General features: G+C 40.9%; 1 protein-coding gene across 2 annotated transcripts in view; it reads left to right on the top strand.

The window, feature by feature from the left end:
- PFAS (phosphoribosylformylglycinamidine synthase) overlaps nucleotides 1-21,281 on the top strand; it is a 149,943-nt gene extending 128,662 nt beyond the window's left edge. Inside the window, exons 24-29 of one of the 2 annotated variants that reach the window (XM_033944968.1) lie at nucleotides 249-459; nucleotides 5,168-5,259; nucleotides 10,832-10,946; nucleotides 11,284-11,451; nucleotides 12,379-12,534; nucleotides 12,631-13,367. In XM_033944968.1, the coding sequence (XP_033800859.1) occupies nucleotides 249-459; nucleotides 5,168-5,259; nucleotides 10,832-10,946; nucleotides 11,284-11,451; nucleotides 12,379-12,534; nucleotides 12,631-12,953 (1,065 nt within the window). In that variant the 3' untranslated portion in view covers nucleotides 12,954-13,367. Of the gene's footprint in view, nucleotides 1-248; nucleotides 460-5,167; nucleotides 5,260-10,831; nucleotides 10,947-11,283; nucleotides 11,452-12,378; nucleotides 12,535-12,630; nucleotides 13,368-21,045 lie in introns of those variants that run through there. The other variant, XM_033944969.1, reaches the window with a different exon arrangement.
- Nucleotides 21,282-25,329: the final 4,048 nt, after the last annotated feature.

Below are 25,329 nucleotides of genomic sequence, written 5' to 3'. Positions count from 1 at the left end.
TGTGGACACCCCTGTTATAGTGTGTCATTCTTTCACTCTAGATTTTGTATCCATTTTTTGTTTGCACATAGAGCCTTTTGGAGCAAATTGCAATAAGGCATGAAGTTTACAAATTCATTTAAAAAAGAAGTATCTTTTATCAGGCTGCTATTGCTTCCATCATCTTGCATAGGATTTGCACATGTCTAGAAATTTCAGGCATGTCTTGCTTGCTTAACTTGGGCTAACTGTACTGGATTCACCTCTAGGTTAGGGTTTGCGTGAATGGACAGGAAGTGCTACAGGAAGAGCTGGCGGTGCTCCGAGGATTGTGGGAGTCCACTAGTTTCCAGCTGGAACGATTGCAGGCAAACCCAGACTGTGTGTCTCAGGAGGAGAAGGGGCTTGGCTGGCGCGAGGGCCCATGCTTTCAGCTAACATTTAACCCAGCTGTGATGCCTAAACCTTTACAGGACCTAGGTAAGGAAGAGAGCTGATTTGAGTTATTAAAATTAAGATTTTCATTTAACAGGAGTTGTAGCTTAGAGTGCTGTGATGTGGGAATTAGAGTTTGGAGGTAAGAGGGGGGTGGGGGATTAGAGAGTAAGGGGAGGGGAGACTGTGTTGCTGCTGCTACTGTAGCACCCGTGTTGTTCAATTAGTATCTCTTGAAGACAGCACCCCTCTAGTGGTTGGGCCAGTGAGGATTTACAGGGATGGGAGGGGGATAGCAGAATTTTCTGCAGGACAAAATGGGGGAATGACTCAAAAAGAACACAATTTAGCAAGCATAGGATTTGGGGATTATAGCCCAGCCCAAGGCAGAAGAATTCCTAGGAATGGGAATTGCAGAGAATTTAGTCCCATGCTTTTATTTCTTATGTAGATAGATTTATAACCTGACATAGTACCATGTTTTGGCTTAGCAACGCCTTCTGCAGGGGTTAACGGATGCTAGCTGCAGATTCTGGTTTTAACAACCCCCCAAGGAAGGTGTTGTTACACCGAAACATGGTACTTTGTCAAGTTATGAATCTACATGAGATGTTGTAATAAAGTACCCTGGTGAGAAGTCATTTTTTTGACCCTTCTTTTTTTTTCTCTTGTGGACATATCGCGACCTTAGAATTACAGGGTTCTAAGTGACAATTTTCAATATTTTTAACTCCGATGACTTCCGAGTTCTATTTGACATGTAGATGTTACAACGCTCACGAGGATTTATTGCAACTTAACTGTTATTTCATTTCATAAGCAATTACATGGTTGATGTACAGAAATTAGTCTATGCATGGGATTACAAGGTTTTAACTGCGAGATTTTCGGTACAGTTAGAACCATGTAATTCTAAGGTCGCGATATGTAGAGTCTTTGCTCTTCTTTTTTCATTTCATAAGTGTAATCATGATGCTACCTTGTAGAAGTTCTGTCTCATTGCAAGTTCATGGTTTCAAAGATGTCTTTATTCAAAGAGTTTGTCTAGGTAACTTTTGGAATTAGCTGAACAAATCCATAATTTTTTCTGGAGGTATGTTTTTATTATGTCTCGATCAGGGGTCTCAAACTCAAACCCACATTTTAGATTTGTAGGTACTTGGAGGAAAGATTTATAAACTATAAAGAGTTTTAGCTCATGCAAAATTGTCATTTCTTTAATAAGACACTAACTATTTTTTCCACGGCCCTCACAGTTAAAGTTCATTTCTCAGAACTGACTCATTTTAATCACTATATTGAAAATAAAATCATTTCCCTTACTTTTGTATGGTGACTTTATTTTTCTGTGCTTTTAACTATGTTTCCAGGGCCTTCTTGTCCATTGACTGTTTTTCTCTCCATCTTCACTTTCTGCCTTGCAACCATCTTTGGCATTAACTTAACATTCAATTTTTCTGCTTTCTTCTCAAAATCTACTTTTCCATGTCTTCCCTTCCCTTCCAATCTCTCTCTCCTTCCCTCCCTATTTCCATGGTCTGACATCTCTCTCCTCCCCCCCACTCCAGTGTAACATTTCTCTTTCCCTTTCTCCTTTCTGCCCCCTGCAGTCCCTCCTTTCTGGCCCCTCTCCCAGTCCAACATTTTTCTGCCCCCTGCAGTCCCTCCTTTCTGGCCCCTCTCCCAGTCCAACATTTTTCCTCCTTTCCACTAGTCCAACATTTTTTTTTCTCTTCCTCCTGCATGCTTCTCCTCTGGTCCTCCTTACCTCAATCAAACAACATCTCTCTCCCTCCATGAGTCCAACTTTTCACTCTGCCCTCTCCCCCTTCCCCAGTGTAACATTTTTCCTTCCCTCCTTTCTGTCCTCCCTATCCATCTTGCCCTCTCCAGGAGCCCCGGGGCATACACGACAGCAGCAGGAAATTTGAAATTAACTGACGCTGGTGCCGGAGCTCTCTTCCTACGCAGTGTGCAAGATCGCGTACAGACCGCGAGCCACAAAATAGGACCTGGGGGGGCCGTGAGTTTGAGACCGCTGGTCTAATTGGTTTTAATATTCTGCACTGTCTGGTCATGATTATCCACTAACTCGGGCATCCAAAAAAACAACCAACCAATTTACCCAATTTAATTGGTAATTAGATTCAACTGATTGGATACAGCTAGGCTTAATTGTTGAATCTAAACTCCACTATATATTGAATCTTACCTTGAGAGTTAAGTAGACACCACAGAGTTTCTACAAGAATGTTATGCCACAATCACAGGAAATTCTAGAAGAGACGACATAAAATGTTGTTGAAATATATCAGTCTGAAAATTATTACAAAGTCATTTTCAAAGCTCTGGTGAACAACGGTGAGAGCCATTATATCCAAATGGAGAAGACTTGGAATAGTGGTGAATCTTCCAAGGAGTGGCCAGCCTGCCAAAATTATTCCAAAGGCACATTGACAACTCATCTGGGAAGTCAAAATATCCTAGAAGAACTGCTGGTGACTCTATCCTCAGCTAAGGCCAGTTTTCATGACTCCACAGTACAAAAAAGATGGGATTCATGGGAGAGCAGCAAGGAGGAAGCACATTACTGCTATCCAAAAGTAAACTCAGTGTTCATCTCACATTTGCAAAAACACACCTGGATGATCCTAGACATTTTAGAACAATAATCTATGGACAGATGAGTCAAAAGTGAAACTCTTTGGATGGCACAGTTCCCATTTTGTCTGGTGTTAAGAAAATATAGCATTAACCTTAAGAACAGCATCCCAACAGTAAAATATGTTGGGGTGGGGATGCTTTGCTGCCTCAGGACCTAGAAAACTTGCCATTATTGAAGGAACCATGAATTATGCACTGAAACAGAAAATTCTTAAGGAGAATGTCTAGTCATCTATCTGTGAGATGAAGCATAATTGGGTTATGCTGCAAGACAATGATCCAAAATAGAAAGCAAGTCTGCATCTGAATGGTTGAGGAAAAGCAAAATTAAAGTTTTGAACAAGCCAAGTTAAAGGCCTGACTTGGACCCAATGGAGATGCTGTGGCAGAACCTAAAACAAGCAGTTCACGCATGAAAACTTATGAATGTGTCTGAATTAAAGCAGTTCTACAAAAATGAGTGAACTAAGGTTCCTCAACAGCGCTGTGAAAGATCCATATCAACTTATAGGACATTTTTTGTTGCAATTATTACTGCTAAAGATGATGCAACCAGTTAAGTTTAGGGGAAGTTACTTTTTTCACATGGGTGATATGGATATGGTAGTCCTTAAATAAATGAAGTATAATTTAAAATTTGTGGTATGTATTTACTCAGGTTCCCCTTGTCTAATATCACATTTTGTTTAAAGATCAGAAAGCATTGTATGTGTCATAAACGCAATAATAGGGGAGATGGGGTAAATCTTTTTTACATCATTGTATATCCAAGTTGGAATAAGGTGCCTAGTTCATAAAGACAGGAGCCTAGATCCCTCAGCAGTGTACAAATTTCACAAGAGAAATGTACACCCATTCTGAAAGTATACATACCTTATCCCATAGGAAAGCCAAGCATAGTCTGTGCAAAAGTACAAACAAATAAGAATCAAGTTTATTTAAAATTTATTTTACCACCCACTCGAGCCTTCTAGGCGGTGCACAAAAATGTCATAACAATATACCAATTAAAATATAATTTAATCTAAAACAAACCAAGGGAAAAAAATGATTTAAGGACACAGACGAACGGGAACAGAAGGGAAGAAGGGATTGGAACTACGATTGATAGAAAGAAAACACTTAAGGGGAAGAACAAAAGGTTGGAGAACTGAAAGTAGAAATATTTCTTAAAAACTAAGTTGTCCTTAAAAGGACAGTTTAGGTTGCAAAGGCATCGTGGAAAAGGAATGTCTGTAGCATCACCTTAAATTTGATCAGTGTTGTATTTTCCCGCACCTAGTTGGGGATACTGTTCCAGAGAAAAGGAGCATTAACAGAAAAAATTGTGGTCCTCATTGTACTGATATGTTTCAATGAGGGAACAGTAAGGATCAGATTAACGAAATAGGAGGGGAGACTACTGAATGTCAATACCTTTATTTTGAAGTATGTGGGTCATAATGACAATGTGAGGAAAGAAAGGGCTCTAATGTGAGTGCTTTCATAACCTGTTCAGTATATATGGATTTTGAGCCAGATTCTATAAACGGCACCTAGGCTAGGCATCCCGATTGGGGACGCCTAGCCAAGTTCTGCCGGAACTCAAAATTGAATAATCAGCTTAATTGGCGTGGTAATTGACCACACCATTAAAAGTTTATTTAAAAAAAAATTTTTAAACAATTAAGAGTTCCACACTGAACTCGGAGTGGCGCCTACTGATGCCTAAGTCGATGCGCCTAGCAGCGCCTACCTGCAAAGTAGGCATGGTTAGGGTAGAAAATAGGCATGTATGACTTAGGCAGCACTAGGCGGCTGTGTTGGGCACTGGTAAATCAGACCAGGAAAACACTGGCCTAATATACTGATGCCTAACATTAGGACGCCTAGCAACGCCTAAGTCAAATTAGGTGCCGTTAGGTGCAATTCTGTAAATGGCGCCTAGTGGCTGATTGATAGCCATGCAACCAGTGTCTAGGAGATAGGTACTCTTAGTTACCATTTATAGAATCAGTGTCTCTCTCTCTCTCTCTCTCTCTATCTCTCTCTCTCTATCTCTATCTCTCTCGTTCTCAGAAGGTTTAACTCAAGTACTTTTGCTTACTAGCTCTCCCTCGGCCGCTTGTGGCAGTCTTGCGGGAAGAGGGAAGCAATGGAGATCGAGAGATGGCAGCTTGTCTGTTTATGGCAGGATTTGAGGTGAGTGTATCACAGTGTAACTATGCAGAAATACTAAGCATTCCTGTAACACCTGCCATTAAACAGCAGCAGGGACTATGTGACAGGACTGAACATTACATAGAAATATTATAGAATACAATGGCAGAAAAAAAAATCCTGCTGTTCTATGCCATTTTTAATTCCGATTCTGATTCAGATTGATGTCATACAATAAAAACATGAGGATATGAACTAGTTCATCTACTGTGGTTGGACACAGGTGGGCTCTACTGAATTTATTATGAGCCTTAAGGCAATTTTGGTGAATGATGCTATAAGATGTTTGATGGCTGAGATTATTGGAATTTTTATTTTTTTACATGGTAGATTGTGAATAACATATATAAGGGTGTGAAGACTTTTGAAAACAATTGCTGGGGTATCTTTATTTGAAAATCTTCTATCAATGCATCCATCATACCATGAGACCTCTTTATGGTAGTGAAATTCCCTTTTGAGGCTCAGGTTTCGTAAGAATTAAAACCACCTGACCTGTAAGGTCAATTTTGTGGTAGTTAGGCCATGGTAGCTTATTTACTTGTATTGCTGAGAGGGAGTGAAGTTTGTAATTTTAGATAGGAGCGAATGGAATTTCTTAATTTTAAGTTTTGTGTTTATAATTATGTATGTTCATTTTATGGAAACCATTTAGATCATAGGCATGTTATAATTTTTTTTTATAAATAAATCATCGTAAAATGGTTCTTTGTATATATGTGAAGTTTCATCTTAAGAATGGGTCAGCAATTTCTACATAGGGCTCCTTTTATCAAGGCGCGCTACAGGGCTTAGCGCGTTGGACATTTAATCACGCGCTAACCCCCGTGGCAAGCCTAAAAACTAACGCCTTGCCAATGGAGGCGTTAGCGACTAGCACGGCAGGTGGTTGAACACGTGGTATTCCGTGCGTTAACCGCCTACCGCACCTTGATAAAAGGAGCCCATAGTATTTCATTGTCTTTTAAAAGTTTTTTGAAGCATTATCTGGTCCTTTTACTAAGGTGAGCTAACCGTTTTAGCGCACGCGTCTATAGACTATAATGGACGCATTAGTGTTTAGCGTGTGCTATTTAGCTAGCGCACCTTAGTAAACAAAGCCTGAAATGTATGGATTGTAAGCAGACAGTGGTCCAAGCTCTACCCATGCACATACTCACTGGCAAAATAGATGCCATGAAATGAAAACTCATTTTTATATGCTTAAGTGACTTTAATGCCACCATTTACATGCCTTCCTGTCACCTTCAGTTAGGCAGTTCTTTATAGATTTAGTTCACAGTTCCTTTCTCTCTCCTTTCTTAGATTTTAAATTGTGAATTATGTGGCAATCGTGTTTTATTTATTTTATGTATGTTTTGAAGTGTAAGCCGCTTAGATTTTAGTGAGTTAAAAATTTTAAAATAAATAACATAGTTCCCATAGGTGCACAGTGGGGTAGTGGGGGATTAAGAACATAAGAATAGCCTTACTGGGTCAGACCAATGGTCCATCAAGCCCAGTATCCTGTTCTCACAGTGGCCAATCCAGGTCATTAATACCTGGCTAAAACCCAAAGAGTAACAACATTCCAGAACCTCAAATAATAGCAACATTCTAGAACCCCAAAGAGTAGCAGGGTTCCAGAATCCCAAAGAGTAGCAACAATCTATGCTACTGATCCAGGGCAAGCAGTGTCCTCAAAGTGTGAGAAATGAAATTCATAATATATTTCTAATAGTGTTAATTATTGCAGGATGTAATAATATATAGAGACAGTCAGAGGAAGGTATTAATACATAATTTAGGGAATAAATAACATAACACAAACTCATTGATACATTACATTACATTACATTAGTGATTTCTATTCCGCCAATGCCTTGCGGTTCAAGGCGGATTACTTCAAAGTTATCAAGAATTGCATAAAAGTTTACAGGAATAGCATAAGCGATGTCATAATAGTTACTTAAGAAGTACCAAAGAGTTGTCGAGATCTTAAGGTGATAAATGTTGGGTAATAAGAATTACCAAAGAGCTGTCGAGATCTTAAGGTGATAAATGATAGGTGATAAATGATGGGTGATAAAGCATTTTAGACTTTGTTGGGTAGTTAGAAGCAAATTAGAGTGTATTAAGGGTATAGAGAGGGTAGGTAGGGGTTTGGGTAGGGACTGGTCGTGCTAGATGGGTTTTATGTATTTTTTGAAGAGTATGGTTTTGATATCTTTCTTGAAGGTTTTGTAGTTTGTTGTCAATGATAACAGAATGGTGATTTGTCTGTCCAGTTTAGCTGCTTTGGAAGCTATTAGGTTGTCATATAGTTTTTTTCGTTTGACATTTTTGAATGATGGGTGTGTGAATAGTGAGTGGGTTCTCCTGTGCCTGGTTGTAGAGGATTGGGTTAGTCGGTTATTCAAGTAGGTTGGGCTATCTCCGTTAATAGCCTTCAAAAGTAGGCAGTAGATTTTGAAATGTACTCTTGCTTGTATTGGAAGCCAGTGTGAGTCATGGTATACTTCTGTGATATGGTCATATTTTTTCAGTGAGTTGATGAGTCTTAGGGCTGTATTTTGTATTGTTTGTAATTGTTTTATCATGGTCGCTGGGCATGGGAGGTATAGTATGTTGCAGTAGTCTATTAATCCAAGGATAAGAGATTGTCCCAAAAGTAGGAATTGTTTCCTGTCAAAGAATTTTCGGATTTGTCTTAGATTTCTCATGGTCACGAACGATGCTTTTATTACTTTGTTGATTTGTGGTTGCATGGTACAGCCTCTGTCAATTATTACTCCCAGAAGTTTTAGTGTGGGTTGAATGGGGTATGAGATCAAGTTTATTACTAGATTTGTTAAGGTTGTAGTTTTGTTGTTTTCTAGGAGGATGAAGTTTGTTTTGTCAGGGTTAAGTTTTAATTTGTGCTCTATCATCCATGTTGCTACTGTTTCGAGTGTTTTGTGTATTGTGCTTGTCATGGTGAGTTCTGGGTAGTCAAAGGGGAGGAGAATAGTGATGTCATCTGCATAGCTGTATAGCTGTATAAAGCAAAAGGGAACTGCAGACGATGTACAAGATGCAGGCAATATTTATTAAAAAAAGAATTGCAGTGATATTACAACCTTATTACCAACCTAGGGACCCAACATGGTCCGTGTTTCGGACAACATTCCTTCCTCTGGGGTCCTAATAGATATAAACGTATCGGTCATGAAATTATACATATAAGTTTGGGACAATAATAACATTACATGTTAATCTCTGAATAAATAGTGCATAAATTGCAAAAAGTACTAGCAATAGGAACCAATAAAAGAACATATATAAGAAAAATATATGTAATGTTATCATTGTCCCAAACTTATATGTATAAGGTTGGTAATAAGGTTGTAATATCACCGCAATTCTTCTTTTAATAAATACTGCCTGCATCTTGTACATCGTCTGCAGTTCCCTTTTGCTTTTTGCTTCGCTTCTTGTTATACTGCAGATCCTGTTTTGTTGGATTCTTTATTGTGTAGCTGCATAGCTGTATGCCATGTTTGTCTAGGTAGGAGCTGAGGGAGGCTATGTATATATTGAATAGTGTGGGTGATAGGGGTGATCTGATCCTTGGGGAACTCTGCAGGGGTTGGACCATGGTTCTGATTTTTCTTGCATTGTTTTAACCCTGTAGGTTCTGGATTGTAGGAAGCCTTTGAACCATGCAAGTACCTTGCCTGAGATTCCTATGGAGTCTAGAGTTTGTAGAAGAATGTCGTGATCTACCAGGTCGAAGGCTGCAGAGAGGTCTAGTTGTATGAGCAGGTTTTTCTTGCCTGTACAGAGGTATTGTCTAGCAGTGTCCATTAATGTTCCTAGTAGGGTCTCCGTGCTCTGGAAGTGGAAGATGATATTTTCTTTCTCAAGGGACCCTCGGCTACAAGAGGGCACCCGCTCAAACTCAGGGGCGGAAAATTTCATGGCGACACCAGAAAGTATTTCTTCACAGAAAGAGTGGTTGATCATTGGAACAAGCTCCCAGTGCAGGTGATCGAGGCAGACAGCGTGCCAGACTTTAAGAATAAATGGGATACCCATGTGGGATCCCTACGAGGGTCAAGATAAGGAAATTGGGTCATTAGGGCATAGACAGGGGGTGGGTAAGCAGAGTGGGCAGACTTGATGGGCTGTAGCCCTTTTCTGCCATCATCTTCTATGTTTCTATGTTATGTTTCTGAAGCCAGGCTGTGGGGTGGAGTAAGTTGTGATTATCTAGGTATGAGGTTAAAGTTTTGGCTACGAGGCCTTCCATCAGTTTGATGTACAGTGGGATTGAGGCTATGGGTCTGTAGTTGGATGGTTGGTCCATTGCTCCTTTGGGGTCTTTTAATATCGGAGTTATGATGATTTCGCTGAGTTCTTGTGGGAAAGAATGTATCCATTATAGAAGCAGGGAGCGGAAAAATGTACTTGAGGTTTTCAGTAGGTATGAGAGGCAATGGTTAAGGTCGCAAGCTGCATGGCTGTATTTATTATATAGATTGTTGAAGTCTGACCATTGTATGGGTGAGAAATGGGAACAGGTTCTATCTGCTGCGACTGGTTCTTTCTCTGTAGGGGGAAGTGATGTCTCTATGTGTTCTGTTGAATGAGGCTCTGATGTTTGCGATCTTGTTTTTGAAGTATGTGGCTAAGAGGGTAGCTGAAGGAGGGGGGGAGTTGTTGGCTATGTAGGGTGTGGTGTTTGTGAGAACTTTTAGTAGCTGGAATAGCTTTTTTGTGAATTGGGGTCTTTCTCCTATTTGTTTTGAGTAGTATGACTTCCTCTTTTCTTTCAGTTTTTGTTTGTATTTTCGGTTTGTTACTACATTAATGTGTGGTAATGCTAACAGAATAAACTAGTGTTAATTATTGCAAACTGTAGAGGTCTGCAGAAAAAGTACAGAACTGATAAATTGCTAATACAGGATAGGAAGGGAGAGAGGATAAGACATTTCCGAAGGAAACGATGCCTTCAGTAACTGTAAAGTATGATGATCCTGTAATAAGGCAAAAGAGCTTTGTTGAAATAACTATCTGAGAACACAGCAGCTCCATAATGTGCTGGCTCAGTGTTTACAGTATAATGGACAATAACTTATTGAAAGGGTGAGGGCATAAGAATAACCAAATATGGGAAGTAGGGTTGGGGGTCGGAATGAGAGTAATGGGAGAAATAAGAAGGGGTGTGGAAATCGGAAGGGTAGAGGGAAACATTTGATAGGTTGTGAACTGTTACTGCTCTAACCAATGAGCAGACAGGCAGGAGGGACTAAGGAATTTGTGGACACCCTCTTGCAAGAGCAACTACTGTAATAAAATCATCTGCTTTATTCAAAACCTTTCCAGAGTATCCTTATGAGCTGTTTTCTTGTTTCTCACAAAAGTTTTATTAGAAAATTCTGGTAGTGTTCTTTGTTAGAAAACTTGTCCATTTGTGTAATATCATGAACAGCTACTTTCAGGGAACACCTTTTAAAAGTAAACAATTTTGTTTTGTATGATTCTGTTGGTTTTCTTGTTCCCTACAGTCTCTCTGATCTGTGCTTTCCTTTAGGTGTGGGATGTGACAATGCAGGACCTGTGCTCCGGGGAAATCAACCTTGATATGTTCAGAGGGTTGATTTTTGTTGGTGGATTCAGCTATGCTGACGTTTTAGGTTCTGCAAAAGGTAACTACATAATGCAAGGCCACATAGAACTAAGGAATACAGAGTGAATGAACAAGTAAAGGGGAGAGGACTGAGGGTAGAAAACTGGAGGGATTAAGTGGACATGTTACAGAGAGGGATAAATAGATGAGTTTTATTGCTTCTTAAGTAAACTGAAAGAGCAGGGTAAATTGAAATTTGGTTGTAAAATAGATGGGGAGTTGTTGAGAAATAAAGAGATAGAGATTAGGGATAGAAAGCAAAATAGTGGGATGAAGGAAAGGAGAGAGATGAGAGAAAGGTGGTGTTGATTTTTATTGTCTGTTTCTTCAGCTTGACTTCTCTTTCCTGCCCTCAGGTTGGGCTGCCTCTGTACTGTTTAATACTGCTGTCTGTGCACAGTTCAAGAAATTCAAACATCGCAAAGATACCTTCAGCTTGGGCATTTGCAATGGCTGCCAGCTGATGGCACTATTGGGATGGGTAGTCCCAGCCATCAAGGAAGAGGAGGATTTAGGAAATACAGGTGAGACATTCAGGAATAAAACTTTGAACTCATACTTGCCTTTGCAAAGAACTAACACCTCTCAATGGAGCTTTTCAAGTTTTTTTGAAAACATTTAATACATGAACCTTTCTCATTAGGTGGTTAAAGCAGTGGGTTGAGAACCTCAAGAACTGGGTTCAATTCCCACTATGACTCCTTGTGACCCTGGGCAAGTCACCTAACCCTCCATTGCCCCAGGTACAAAATCTTAGATTGTGATCCCACTAGGGACAGAGAAAGTACCTGCATTATAATAAATGTAAACAAACGTAACAAAAATGTATTTATATATCACAATACCTTGTGGTTCGATAAAACTGAACATTATCGGTGAATTACATATAGAAAATCATACAGTTATTAAATTGCTTACAAATGTTTAGAAAACAGAAAAGTTTTCAACATCTTTTTAAAATTCATATAAGATATTGAAAATAAAACTAAAGGACAAAACCACTCTCTGACTCTACCAGGAAACACTCGATGACTGGAACGCGTTGCCAGAGGATGTGGTAAGAGCGGAGAGCGTAGCTGGTTTTAAGAAAGGTTTGGACAAGTTCCTGGAGGAAAAGTCCATAGTCTGTTATTGAGAAAGACAAGGGAGAAGCCACTGCTTGCCCTGTATCGGTAGCATGGAATTTTGCTACTCCTTTGGTTTTGGTCAGGTACTGGTGACCTGGATTGGCCACCGTGAGAATGGACTACTGGGCTTGATGGACCATTGGTGTGACCCAGTAAGGCTATTCTTATGTTCTTAAAGTTGGTATATGAAATCCAAAGCCCTTTTCATTTCTTTCTTTCCTTTTGTTGTTTGCCCTAATTCATATTATTTCTCTCACTTAGTGTTCCCCCTACTCTTCCTTCTCCTCTGTGTTTTGTGATTTTATCATGTGTCTCTCCCCACAGAGGGTGAAGCTCTCAATCAAGGTGTCCTCCTAAGTCACAATCTCTCAGGGAGGTTTGAGTCCCGGTTTGTCACTGTTGGAGTGCAGGAGAGCCCCTCGATCCTGCTACAGGGAATGGCTGGGTCCACCCTAGGTGTCTGGGTGGCACACGGAGAAGGTACTAAGCAGAAAGGGAGAATAGAGTGGCAGCTGTGGGGTTGAGGGGAGAGAAACATGCTGATTTTCCTCCTCTATTTGACCCTTCTTATTCCAGGTCATATGCATTTTCGCTCAGAGAAGCTTCTCTGCCATACTGTGTCTCATGGATTGGCCCCTCTGCGGTATGTGGATGACAGTGGGGTCCCGACAGAAGAGTATCCCTTGAACCCAAATGGCTCTCCACTTGGCATTGCTGGGCTCTGTTCCCTAGATGGTCGCCATCTAGCCCTCATGCCACATCCTGAACGCTGTGTTATGCCTTGGCAGTGGCCTTGGATGCCACAGGAGTGGCGCAGGAAGCTGACTGTCTCACCGTGGATGCGTTTGTTCCAGAATGCCTATGCCTGGTGCATGCAAGATACCAATGTAATAGAATGAGAAACTTTTAAAGAAAACATTTCTGATGACGCAAATGTTCTCAGCATCTTAGTGCTCAACTCTTAATCTACTCTCTTCATCTCACTGCTTTTCTAGAAATGGAAATGCTGTCTCCTGGGACTAAAAATTCATCTTAGGAGTAGATTTGAGAGGATGAGCAAATATTATTTCTTGTACTATCTGAATCCATCTGCCACGCCCCTTCCCTTGTTCAAATGTAGGCTGAAAACCCACCTTTTTGAGATAGCCTTCAACTCATAATTCTAGTCCCCACTGCGGAGGGATGCAAGCAGTCTCCCAGAAGAGGTGGTAGAGACAGAGACTGTGTCTGAATTCAAAAGGGCCTGGGATAGGAACGTGGGATATCTCGGAGAGAGAAAGAGATAATGGTTACTGGGGATGGGCAGACTGGATGGGCCATTTGGCCTTTATCTGCCATCATGTTTCTATGTTTCTAGGCCCTCTCCTCACCACCCTAACCAGCAGTTTAACCATCTCATCTAATTGTAACTCTTACCCTGGCATCCTGTTTGTCTGTCTTGATTGTTTAGATTTTAAGCTCTTTTGAGCAGGGACTGTCTCCTTTGTGACTCTGTACAGCGCTGCATACATCTGGTAGCGCTCTAGAAATAATTAATAGTAGTAAAGTACAGCATTCACTCTGAAAGCTTTTTAATTTGTTTTGATCATGAAGATTACCCTATATTTCATATTTCCTTTCAATTCATCACAGTGAACTGTGAAATCAAAGAGTTGGAAATTGTCCTGTTTCCTTCTTGGAAGGAGTTTTTTTAAGGGTAAACTGAATTTTCATCTTCATTGAAATGCCTATTTATAACGGCTTCAACATCTACCTCAGGGTGGCAACAAGAAGATCTAGTCATTTCTTGCTTGCAAGCGATTCCCAAAGATGTGAAGAAAGAGTGAGTTTCCAATGTATATCAATGATAGGAGAGACTTCCTTGGAGGAGGGAAGGCTTTCGTTGCAGACTTATCTCTAGTCCTATGAATGTTAGATATCTCTCATGGGCTTAGTTCTTGGTTATCAATAAACTTGCAATATTTGTGTTTTACTATCTGGCTCAAAATTCCCTTTATCTTTTAAATAAATAAATAAATCTTCCTGCCCAGGACCAGAAAGTAGTGGGAAAAGAAGGTTTCTCCTTCTGAGATCATACAGTGGGATTTGAAAACAAATGGAATCAGGCCTCTGTTTAGTGTAGGTATTTGGTGCCTTCAAAATGTGTCTTTTGATGTGAATCTTCTCACATTTGATCTCTGTTTCTACATTGCAAAATATTCAAAGCAATTTAAGTGGGCAAGAGATCCTCCTGCCCATATTTCTCTGTGTATGCTAATTTACAATGAACAAATTGTATTATACAAATATCACTGTAACCCATATTGACCAAATACTGTATAACTTGTTTTGTCTTTTATTATGTATGTAAGCTCTCTGGGAAGCATGGGATGTAAAACCAAATAAATAAATTGTCTATGCTGCTGATATTTAGCAGCACTTAACTGGACAATAGTGCTGAATATTGACATTCGTCAGCCATCTTGAAAGTGAGGAGATGAGGGGCAGAGTCAGGGAGGATCTAGGAATTGTGGGTGCCTTCAGTATTCAGTTCCATTGCCTGCATAGTTAACCAGGTATGAAGGACCACATAAAAAAACAGCCCTGATAGCTATATGGCTACCAGCACTGAATATCGGCCTCTGCGAGCAGAGTGCAGTGTCCTCCTAACCTCTCCAATCACCCCTAACTCCTGACACATTTGTTGGACCTCCCTCCCAACCCCTGAAACATTCACTGCTTTGCTCTGACTTCCCAATACATTCCTGGCCCTCCTCTCTCCCTGTCAACATAATCACTAGACCCCCAAGCCTCCCAGACACAATCACTGGACCCCTCTGAGTTGCCCTCCAATATTATTGGTAGAGACCCCCAAAGCCTTCTGTAGTCCCTAGTGGTCCAGTGGGGCAATGGGGGCAGTAGCAAACCCAATTTGCTTCTTTCCCTAGCTGCTGCATAATGAAAATGGCTACTGCAATCTTTAGCAGTAGTTTTGAAGTATTAGTATTACTTGGGGGGGAGGGGGGAGGGTCCACCAATTGTGACATGGAAAGGGGGAATGTAAACTCCACATATATGGTTCCTAGCCAATATTTGGCTGGGGAATATCCAAGTTGAACATGAGCTGCATAAATTCTGTCAGTCTACTGAGTCTGGTCAGATGCCAGTATTCAGTTTCTGGTGCTTAGAGACATGGCCCGATGTTGAACATCAGAGCCCAATTTAGACAGCAACAATCGATGTTTAAAAATGACAACTGCCGCTGGCTGAATTTTGACTGAATAGTGTTTACAAACAAACATTACATATAATAAGTTTAAGTGATACAGTAGTGTGTGAGACTGATGGCAGTAATGAGGTTGGAATTCATGTCTGCAAGTGTCACAGCTGTAATACCTCTAGGTTATCATGTGGTAAAACTGGTGACATCCTCCAGAAAATGATGGATAGGAGGATAGAAGAACAGCCCAATATGTCGTTTCAAGACTTGTTACAAGCCGCAATAAGGGGCTGATGAAGAAAAACCTCATTGGAAGGGAGAACAAATGTACCAAAGAGCAAGAGTTGAAATAAAGCCTGAAACTTTGTTAGAAATAAAAAAGACTTCAGTACGTGTGAAGGAGCAGAAAAAGATTCATTTCTTCAGGATATTTCTAAAACGTTATTACAGATAGAACAAAACTAGGAAATATTTATGGAATCCCAACAATAGACCTGGAAGATCTCGGAATAGTATAGCGAAATTTAATGATAAAGAAAGGAGATTTCAAAAATTGTACATTAACAATGGCAGAGGCGAGGAGCTGTTGATTTTATCTGTTACAACTGTGACCTTCCTGGTCACATAGCAAGACACTGTTTGAGTGAAAAGATCAAACCCAGCTGAACTGGAACTTGAGTCTAGTAGGGTTGCAGTTTATTGTTCCCACGGTATACCGTCAATAGCGCGCAGGACAATTGTGCACCGACAACTCTGCTCTGACCAGTGCGTGCATGAAAGGAGCCGGATTTTCATGGTGCAATTGTAAGTCACCCCCCGTCAATGAAAGCACCCCCCAAATCACCCTGAGAGCGAAAACGGGAAGGCAAGGGCGGCACATAGGAGTACTGTACGCAAATGTCAGGGTGGAATTGTCAGCGCGCAAATGTCCTATGCGCATTTGACGGGTCACCATTTAACTTAGTACCACATCCAAAACAGAGTTGGATTTTCTGTGTCTTTTCTGAGCAGCTCAAACATTAAACCAAGTTTTTCTGACATGTTAACACACTCTGACAAGCCTTTAACATCAGAGCAGAAAATGCAAACCACCCTACAGTATATAATTTCATCAGGAACAGGTAAAAGTTAAAATCAAAGATTAATACAGAGCCTTTTGAAAACAACAATCTTAAACCCACAATACGAAGGTATCACTGGAACTTTTCTCTCTGCCTATGCATGAATAGTACACAGAGACTGTTCACCAAATTAAGTTTCATCCAGTCAATAACCACAATTTTTTTAAGGTTCAAGGTCTTTTGATTCCTGTCTCACTTTGTCTGATATCCAGGTGCAAATCTTCAATCAACAAAGCTGCACATAGCCTTTTGGGGCAGATTCTATAAATAGCATCCCGATAGTAGGTGTTCTACCGCTGTCTAACCAGCCAATAGAGATGCATGTTTTCTATAAAATTTAAAAAAACAACCCTGAGGCAGGTGCCTACACTGTAGGTGTTTGTCGCTGCTAAGGGAGATGCGTTAGGACACTTAAGTTTGCCCAAGGCTGGGCATGTATGTGGTTTTGCCCAGAAGTGGCCTTGGGTGAGCTTAAGCAGCACTAGCCATCTCCCTAGGGCACGACAGGTGTCTGAAATGTAGGCTAGCAAAATGCTGGCCTACATTTCAGATACACATGGCCGCTGAGCTGATCGCCACAATCAGCTGAGTAGCCATGGCAGGGAACCCCCATGACATCGGCCAGCAGGAGGGATGCCCACTCCCTCCTACGCCTGAAGTACCCCAGCAAATGGGATGCCCACTCCCTCCTGCCACCCCACCAGAACTTCCCAACCCCCCCCCAACATGTAGATTCCCTGGAACCCCTAAGCCCCCCACACCCCTTGGTATCTTTCCTGGAGACAGTCCGGCCAGAGGGATGCATACACCCTCCGGCCAGCAGGCCTGCTGCTCCAAAATGGTGGGTCTCCCCCTTCCCAGTGCATTCTGGGACCCTGATTGGCTCTGTAGGGCCTTAGGTATTTGGCCAATTGGAGTCTTAGGCCACACCCACTGCATCCCAGGATGCATTGGGAAGGAGGCCTAATACTCTGATTGGACCATGTGCTTTAGGCCCCACCCCAGTTCATTCCAGAATGCACCAGGAAGGGGAAGGCTTGCTATTTTGGAGTAGTAGGTCTGCCGACTGGAGGGTGTATGCATCCCTCCTGTCGGACTGTCTTTGGGAAAGGTACACGGGGTTTGGGGGGCTTAGGGTTTCCAGGGGAGTCTACAGGTTTGGAGGGTCTGGAGGGGGGGTGTTGCACGTTGGGGGGGGGGGTTGGGAAGTTCCGGGGGGGTGGCAGGAGGGAGTGGGCATGCCTTCTGCTGGGGGACTTCGTGAGGGGTTCACTGCTGCAGCAGTGAAAAATCAAAATATGTTTAACTTGCTTTTTTTTACCAAACTTTTCAAACCACCCTCATAAATAAACATGCTTTAAAACATAGGGCTCCTTTTACTAAAGTGTACTAGTGGTTTTAGCGTGCGCTACAATGCCACGTGCGCTAAACGCTAACACTTCCATACAGCTTGCGTTAGTATTTCTCATTTAGCGCATGGTTTGCGCTTGCTAATCTTGAGCACACGCTAAAAACGCTAGCGTACCTTAGTAAAAGGAGCCCATAAACAACTTAAAAATTCAATAAATAGCTTTAAAATAAAATACCAACCCCCACATCAAAACTTTGGCGATCATTTTTCTTGCCCTAAAACTTTGGAACGATCTCCCTCCAGTAGTTTGGTCTGAGCTTTCCTTTACCAGATTTCAGAATCTTCTCAAAGTGTGCTACTTTGCTTGAGCTATTTCATGATCACTCTCTAATAATTTGATTTTGAGTTACCCTTTTCCAAATTTACATATATTCTAAAACAAATAAATGAATAAAACTTTCTACTCACTATTTTTAATCCTATGATGGCCAATTGGGGGACTAGATTGCCTAGCAGATGATATATTTAAATTTAGGCTTTTTGGATGGCCTTGTAAGAATGATATTCCTTTACCCATTATATTTTTGGAGTTTCTTGTCTTATTTATGTGAATTATTCTATTATACACCACTTAAATATAATTTCATAGTATATAGGCAGTATAAAAAGTCTCAATAAACAAACATACTGAAATAAAATCTGAGTCTTCTTATCAAATTTTAAAACAAGGCTCAAAATCTGGTTATTCACACTGACTTTTACCACATAAGCTTGCTTTTTTTCTTTCTTTTCCTTTCCTTCGTAGTTGACCATCTCTTGTGCCTTGTATTGTAAACCATTTTGATGCAATTTTACAAGTGGTGATATATCAAGCCCAATAAATAAATTGCATAAGTGCCTTATAATATCAACTTTGATGGGGAGAGTATGGCGCAGTGGTTAAAGCTACAGCCTCAGTACCCTGAGGTTGTGGGTTCAAACCCACGCTGCTCCTTGTGACCCTGGGCAAGTCACTTAATCCCCCTATTGTCCCAGGTACATTAGATAGATTGTGAGCCCGCCAGGACAGAGAGGGAAAACTGCTTGAGTACCTGAATAAATGCATGTAAACTGTTCTGAGTTGGGAGAACGGTATAGAAAATTAAATAAATAGTAATCTTAGTTATGGTTTGTAAACTTTATATTCATATGTGTGATAGAACATTTAATAATCGTACATCTAAAGTTATATCTGATGTTGAGATTATTTATAATCCGCTCAGAACTGTGGATGTAGCGGAATATATTTTAATAAACATTAAGAAAAGTTTCATCATGTACCGACTTGTTCTAAGTTTCTAAAGGAAAAGTTGTAATAAGTATACAAATTCTTACTATCCCCATTGTGTTTTATAATTCTTGTAGAGCAAATGGTGATGATATGTAATTTTATTGATGTGATATATAATTTAAAGCATATGGGTTCAATTATGAAGCCTAGGGCCTATAATGTATGAGAGATTACTATAAATTTGTAGCCCTTTTGACTTGAATTTCTTGTTTCCTGGGGCTGGATGTAAGGGGGGGCAATAAATTCCCCTTACTAGAAGTGGCTGCAAGGGCCAAACTATGTCTGACAGCAATAAATAGCAGTAGAAAGAGATTGTATTTTCCATGACACTGTTCTGAATAGGAGATATTGAAGTGGTTAACGGAGGGGATTTTCTTGGGAGTGCTTTGGTTCAAAAGAAGTAACTGGGCTCTAGAGAGGATTCTGAGAAGCGAGAGGCCTTGGCATGTGGAAAAGAGGTTCACTGTAGTGTTTTGTGTGAGTTCTGTTCTCCACAAATCCATAAGGAGGGTTCAAAGAGCTGCAGAAGATTCCATAAGTCTAGAAGAAGAAAAAAATTTGAAGAGGAAGAAGGCTGGTGAGAAGTTTGGCCATTAGCCCAGGAATAAGCCACAAGAATTCAAGGAGATGAGAGATCTGGATTTTTCTTGTGGAGATGAAAATTGGAATTCACTGTGAAGAAGAAAAGAGTTTGAGAATTATTGTACTGTATTTTCCTTCTTTATATACTGAAGTGATAATCTTTTATTTATACTGCACAAAATAATTTTATCAGTAAAATCCCTTTTATGAGAATAGCCAATTGGACTGAAACTTTGTTGTTTTGGAAGAGACTAATTGTGAGAGAAGAATATATCTTTCTTTCTGCCCAACATGGGCACAGTAGTATTTAATATGGTATGCCTATTCCTACCTACCTGGCTATAGCAAAGGAGATACCCCAGGGTAAGGCAAAAAAAAGGTAATCTCCTAGTTTTTTTGATGTTTTCTCAGCAACTGCTTTGAATTTCAATAAGAAATTTTATGTACTTATTTAGGGCCCTTTTTATCAAACTGCGCTAGAGGTTTATAGCGTGAGGGAAATGCTCCGATTCTCATAGAATTCTTTTGAGCATCAGATCACTTGCTTCGCTGGCCCACACTAAAAATCTCTGGCGCAGCTTGGTAAAAGGGGAAGTTAGTCATCATACTTACATATTACTATTAAACAACAATTAATTATCTTAAGCTATATCGATGTTACTGACATTTCATTGTTACTGCCTAGTGATTTTTGCATGTTAAAAATATTAAGCTAAAGCATAATAAAATAACCTAAATGATACGATTGACAATGTGTCCAAATCTTGCTATCACTGTGAATGCTCAGCAGTGGTGTAGCCACGGGTAGGCCAAGGCCTGCCCACGTAGTAGCAGCAAAGCTATGAGGTAGCAGGACAGGATCCCCAACAGCTAAAAACTTCTGAAACCTCTCCCTTCCGCCTACTCTTAAACAGAAGATCTTTACCGGCAGTGAGTAGTGTGAGGATAATCGATTGCAATCAAATGATTAGTTTTTCCTTGTTCTGCTCAAGAATTTTTGCCTTCATCTTTGACATCGTCCAATGTTAGCCTTCTGGTTTGCCTGTCTATTCATGTTTTGGGTGTTATATTTGATTCTACCCTATTCTTTCAGCCTCATATCTCAGCAGTAATGAGAAGATGTTTCTTCCATTTGAAATAAGTGAGATCAATTAAATAACTCTTGAGTGAGTGCAATTTGCATTTTTTTTGGCATACTTCGGTAATTTCTAATTTAGACTATTGTAATTCTGTGTTGAGGGGTATAAAAGATAAGGACATGCGACATCTTCAGTTAGTGCAAAACATTGCTGTAAAATTACTGTTAGGTGGCTCAAAATTTGATCATGTTAGCCCTTTGCTGCAGGCTGAGCAGTGGATTCCTGTAAAGTATCGAGTTATTTTAAAACTAATTTTGTTTGTTTTTCAGGTACGATTGTGAAGATTACCATATTTTTTTGGTTCAATATATAGTGTTGTATGCCCTGGGATGATTGGTATGTTCGGTCCAACTTTCTGTGCTGCAGATTCTCTTCTTTCATCAGGTTCCTGGCTCTGCTATAAAGGATGATTTATGGTCTGTAGTGGGTCCAGTGCTATGGAATCAATTACCTGAGGCACTATGTGTGGTTTCGTCATTGCCCATATTTAAAGGCTGACTTAAGGCCCATTTGTTTCAAATTGCTTTCTCAAATATGAGAGCTTTGTTGTTAATGGTTGCTGTGCTGGGGACCTGAAGAGGATATCAGGAGACAATTTGCTTTTATTTTTACTTTTAACATTGGAGGGCTTTCTTTTCTGCCTTTTAAATTTTATTGTATCAGCTTGTATGGACCCTGTGCCCTAAACGTTTGAGAAAAAATAATAAATCAGAACTTGAACCTGAACCATGACCCTGCATTTATTAGTATTAAATTTTAGCTGCCAAATTCGAGACCATTCTTCAAGCTTTGCTAGATCCTTCCTCATAATATCCACACCTTCCTGTTGCAGATTTTGGCATCATCTGCAAAGAGGCAAACCTTACCAAACAGGCCTTCAACAATATCACTTACAAAAATGTTAAAAAGAACAGGTCCAAGAATCGAACCGTGTAGCCCACCTCTGGTAACACCCCTTTTCTTAGAATGAGCTCCATTTAACGTTACCCTCTGTTGCCTTCCACTCAACCAGTTTCTTACCCAGTTTGTCACTTTGGGGCCCATACCAAAGAGCATTCAGTTTATTTATTAGTTACTTTTGTGTAACAGTGTCAAAGGCTTTGCTAAAATCTTAATATATTGCATCTAGTGCTCTCCCTTATCCAAGTCTCTGGTCACTCAGTCAAAGAAATTGATCAGATTTGTCTGACAAGACCTGCATCTAGTGAAACCATGTTACCTCGGGTCCTATAACCCTTTGGATTCCAGAAATTTAACTACTGTCTGTTTTAAAAGTGTTTCCATTAATTTACTTACCACAGAAGTCAGACTTGTGGGCCTACCTCTGCCTTACTTCCACTTTTGTGGAGAGGGATCACATCTACCCTTCTCCAGATCTCCAATACCACTCCTGACTCTAGAGAAACATTAAAAAGGTCAGCCAGTAGAGCTGCCAGAACTAGGGTTACCAGATTTTCCGTTTGGAAAATCCAGAACCCCTAGACCCACCCCCAGGCTCACCCAGTTCCACCCAGCCCTGCCCCCTGCTGCCTGCTCTTGTCGGGTAGGAGGGCGTCCATGCATGTGCAGATGCCCTCCTGCTGGCACAATGTGGAGAAAAGCTTTTCAAAACCCGTTCAAACTCCCGGACATGCTACTATGCTCTCCTATTCTTACTCTAAATCAGGGGTGTCAAAGTCCCTCCTCGAGGGCTGCAATCCAGTCGGGTTTTCAGGATTTCCCCATTGAATATGCATGAGATCTACTGTATTTTAAAAGAGTACAGATGATAACCCTTTTTTTTAGAATAGGGGTGGTGATAAAGACATCATGTTTGGGAAGATCGGAGGAACCAGGTAAAGAGAGCGACCTGCAATCAGATGGCTGGACATGTTCATGTGTTCAGTTTTGGAGACCGTATCTGGCGAAGGACGTAAGAAGACTTGAGGCGGTCCAGAGGAGGGCGACGAAAATGATAGGAGGCTTGCGCCAGAAGACGTATGAGGAGAGACTAGAAGCCCTGAATATGTATACCCTAGACTAGAGGAAAGGAGAGACAGGGGAGATATGATTCAGACGTTCAAATACTTGAAGAGTATTAACGTAGAACAAAATCTTTTCCAGAGAAAGGAAAATGGTAAAACCAGAGGATATAATTTGAGGTTGAGGGGTGGTAAATTCAGGGGCAATGTTAGGAAATTCTACTTTACGGAGAGGGTGGTGGATGCCTGGAATGCGCTACCGAGAGAGGTGGTGGAGAGTAAAACTGTGACTGAGTTCAAAGAAGCATGGGATGAACACAAAGGATTTAGAATCAGAAAATAATATTAAATATTAAAGTTTTTCCCCCGTTTTTTGAGGGAAAACTGCTAACTTGGATGGGCTTATATTCAAGTATATATGAAGAATGCAGTACAAATGAAAGCTGGAAAACCAGCAGGAAATCAGAAGTTCACCAGGTAGCTTCACTCATCTACTTTGAAAGAAAGGTTAGCTTTAAAATGTCAAATCTATTTTTTTATTTTAGCCCGTCCTCCCAAAGGAGCCCAGAATGGGTTACAATATTACATTTACAGTATAAGTAAAACAAACTTTGTTGAGAAAACAAACTTGGTGGACATAGAGGTATAAATTTCAGCTTTTACAGTATAGTCATACCATACAGATTTGGAGATATAGGCAGTGGACATAGGGTGTTTTAAAGATTGCAGTATTTTCTGAGAAGACAAAGGTGCAGTAGCGGTTTAACGCGTGGAATACCGCACGTTAAACTGCCTGCCACGCTAGTACCTAACACCTCCATTGACGAGGTGTTAGGATTTTAGGCTGCCGCGGGGGTTAGTGCGTGATGATAGCGCGCCTTGATAAAAGGAGCCCATAGTCTATGGTGGTTTAAATTACATCATTTCCCGTATGGACATAGCCTAACATAGGTAAGATAGCTTTGTAGGTTTGTGCGTCTTTGAAGTATGGTGGTTTTTTGGTCCGATGGTCTGACGTAAAGGTCAGTCAGGGATGCAGATGTAAGCTAAGGAGCTGGATTTGTAAAGAGGAAGGTTTTCACGGCCTTCCTGAAGTTCCATAGACGGTTTAAAGATCTGACAGATCTTGGTGTGCCATAATCTGGGTATGAAATGGGAATAAGAGCATTTCCGGGCTGTTTCAGATGTGAGTGAGTGACTGGGTGGAATGACTAGCTGTTTCTCTGCTTGGGAACTCAGTGATCATTTGGGGATATAAATTTGTAGCTTTGATGCTATGTAGCTTGGTGTCATCTTGTGGATTGTCTTGAAAACTAGAACCAGAGCTTTAAAGACGCATCGTTTTCGGATAGGCAGCCAATGCATGGTGACATGGTTGTGGAAACCCAGGTTTTTCAGGAGTCGGATTGCAGCGTTCTGCAAGCCTTGGAGACGGGAGATGGTTTATGCGGGTAAGCCTACTAGTAGCATGTTGCAATAGTCAAAGCGGGATAATACTAACAGATATAGTAGCTGGGCAAAATCATTCTCTGAGAAATAAGCATGGATGCACTTTAGCTGGTGTAGGTAATAGAAACATGAAGACACTAATTTTGATACATGATCTGAAAGCGACAGGTTAGAATCGAGAATCACTCCCAAGCTGCGAACGTTGTCTTTGGCTGTAAGGGTGTCATTTCCCCAGGAGAGGGATGGGCGGGGGTATGTGCAGGAATCCTTGTGTATCCAGAGAAGTTCGCTTTTTGATGTGTTGAGCTGTAGTTTGTGTGCAGTCATCCAGTTCTTTATTTCAGTTAGGCAGCAATGAAGTTTTTTTATTTGTGCATCTCGATGTTGACCTAGGGCAGGGGTCTCAAAGTCCCTCCTCGAGGGCCGCAATCCAGTCGGGTTTTCAGGATTTCCCCAATGACTATGCATGAGATCTATGTGCACGCACTGCTTTCAACGCATATTCATTGGGGAAATCCTGAAAACCTGACTGGATTGTGGCCCTCAAGGAGGGACTTTGAGATCCCTGACCTAGGGGGAGGTAGAGCTATATGTCATCTGCATAAGAGTGGATCTTGATTTGATATTTTTCTGCGATGTCGAGTACTGGTTTGATGTACAGGTTGAAGAGGAGTGGGGATAGCAATGCACCCTAGGGGTACTCCATAGCAGAGAGGTTTTGGTTCTGATAAGGAGGGTCTTAGTAGTAATTTCTGAAATCTTTCTTTTAAGAAGGAGGAGAACCATGACAGTGCGACATCACAGATTCCGATGGAGAGTAGTCTAGATAGGAGACGGGAGTGATCAATAGTATCAAAAGCAGCACTCAGGTCTAGTAGTACCAGCAATGTGTCTTTACCCTCATCGAGGATTTTCCAGCTGTCATCTACAATGTCTAGAAGTACCGTTTCTGTGCTGTGGTACTTCCTGAATCCTGATTGGAAATTGGAGAGGGAGGTGTTAGTTTCCATGAAGTCTCACAGTTGTGCGAGTACTATCTGTTCTAGTACTTTTGAGACAAATGGGAGGTTTGAGACTGGTCTATAGCTGCTTGGATTGTCCGGATCCATGTTGGATTTTTTCAGGAGTGGTCTTACTATGGCA

The sequence above is a fragment of the Geotrypetes seraphini genome, chromosome 5 (assembly GCF_902459505.1).
Source record: "Geotrypetes seraphini chromosome 5, aGeoSer1.1, whole genome shotgun sequence".
In the NCBI taxonomy this organism is placed as follows: Eukaryota; Metazoa; Chordata; class Amphibia; order Gymnophiona; family Dermophiidae; genus Geotrypetes; species Geotrypetes seraphini.
Note: the sequence above shows the minus strand (reverse complement) of the source record. Positions and strands in the feature narration are given on the sequence as shown.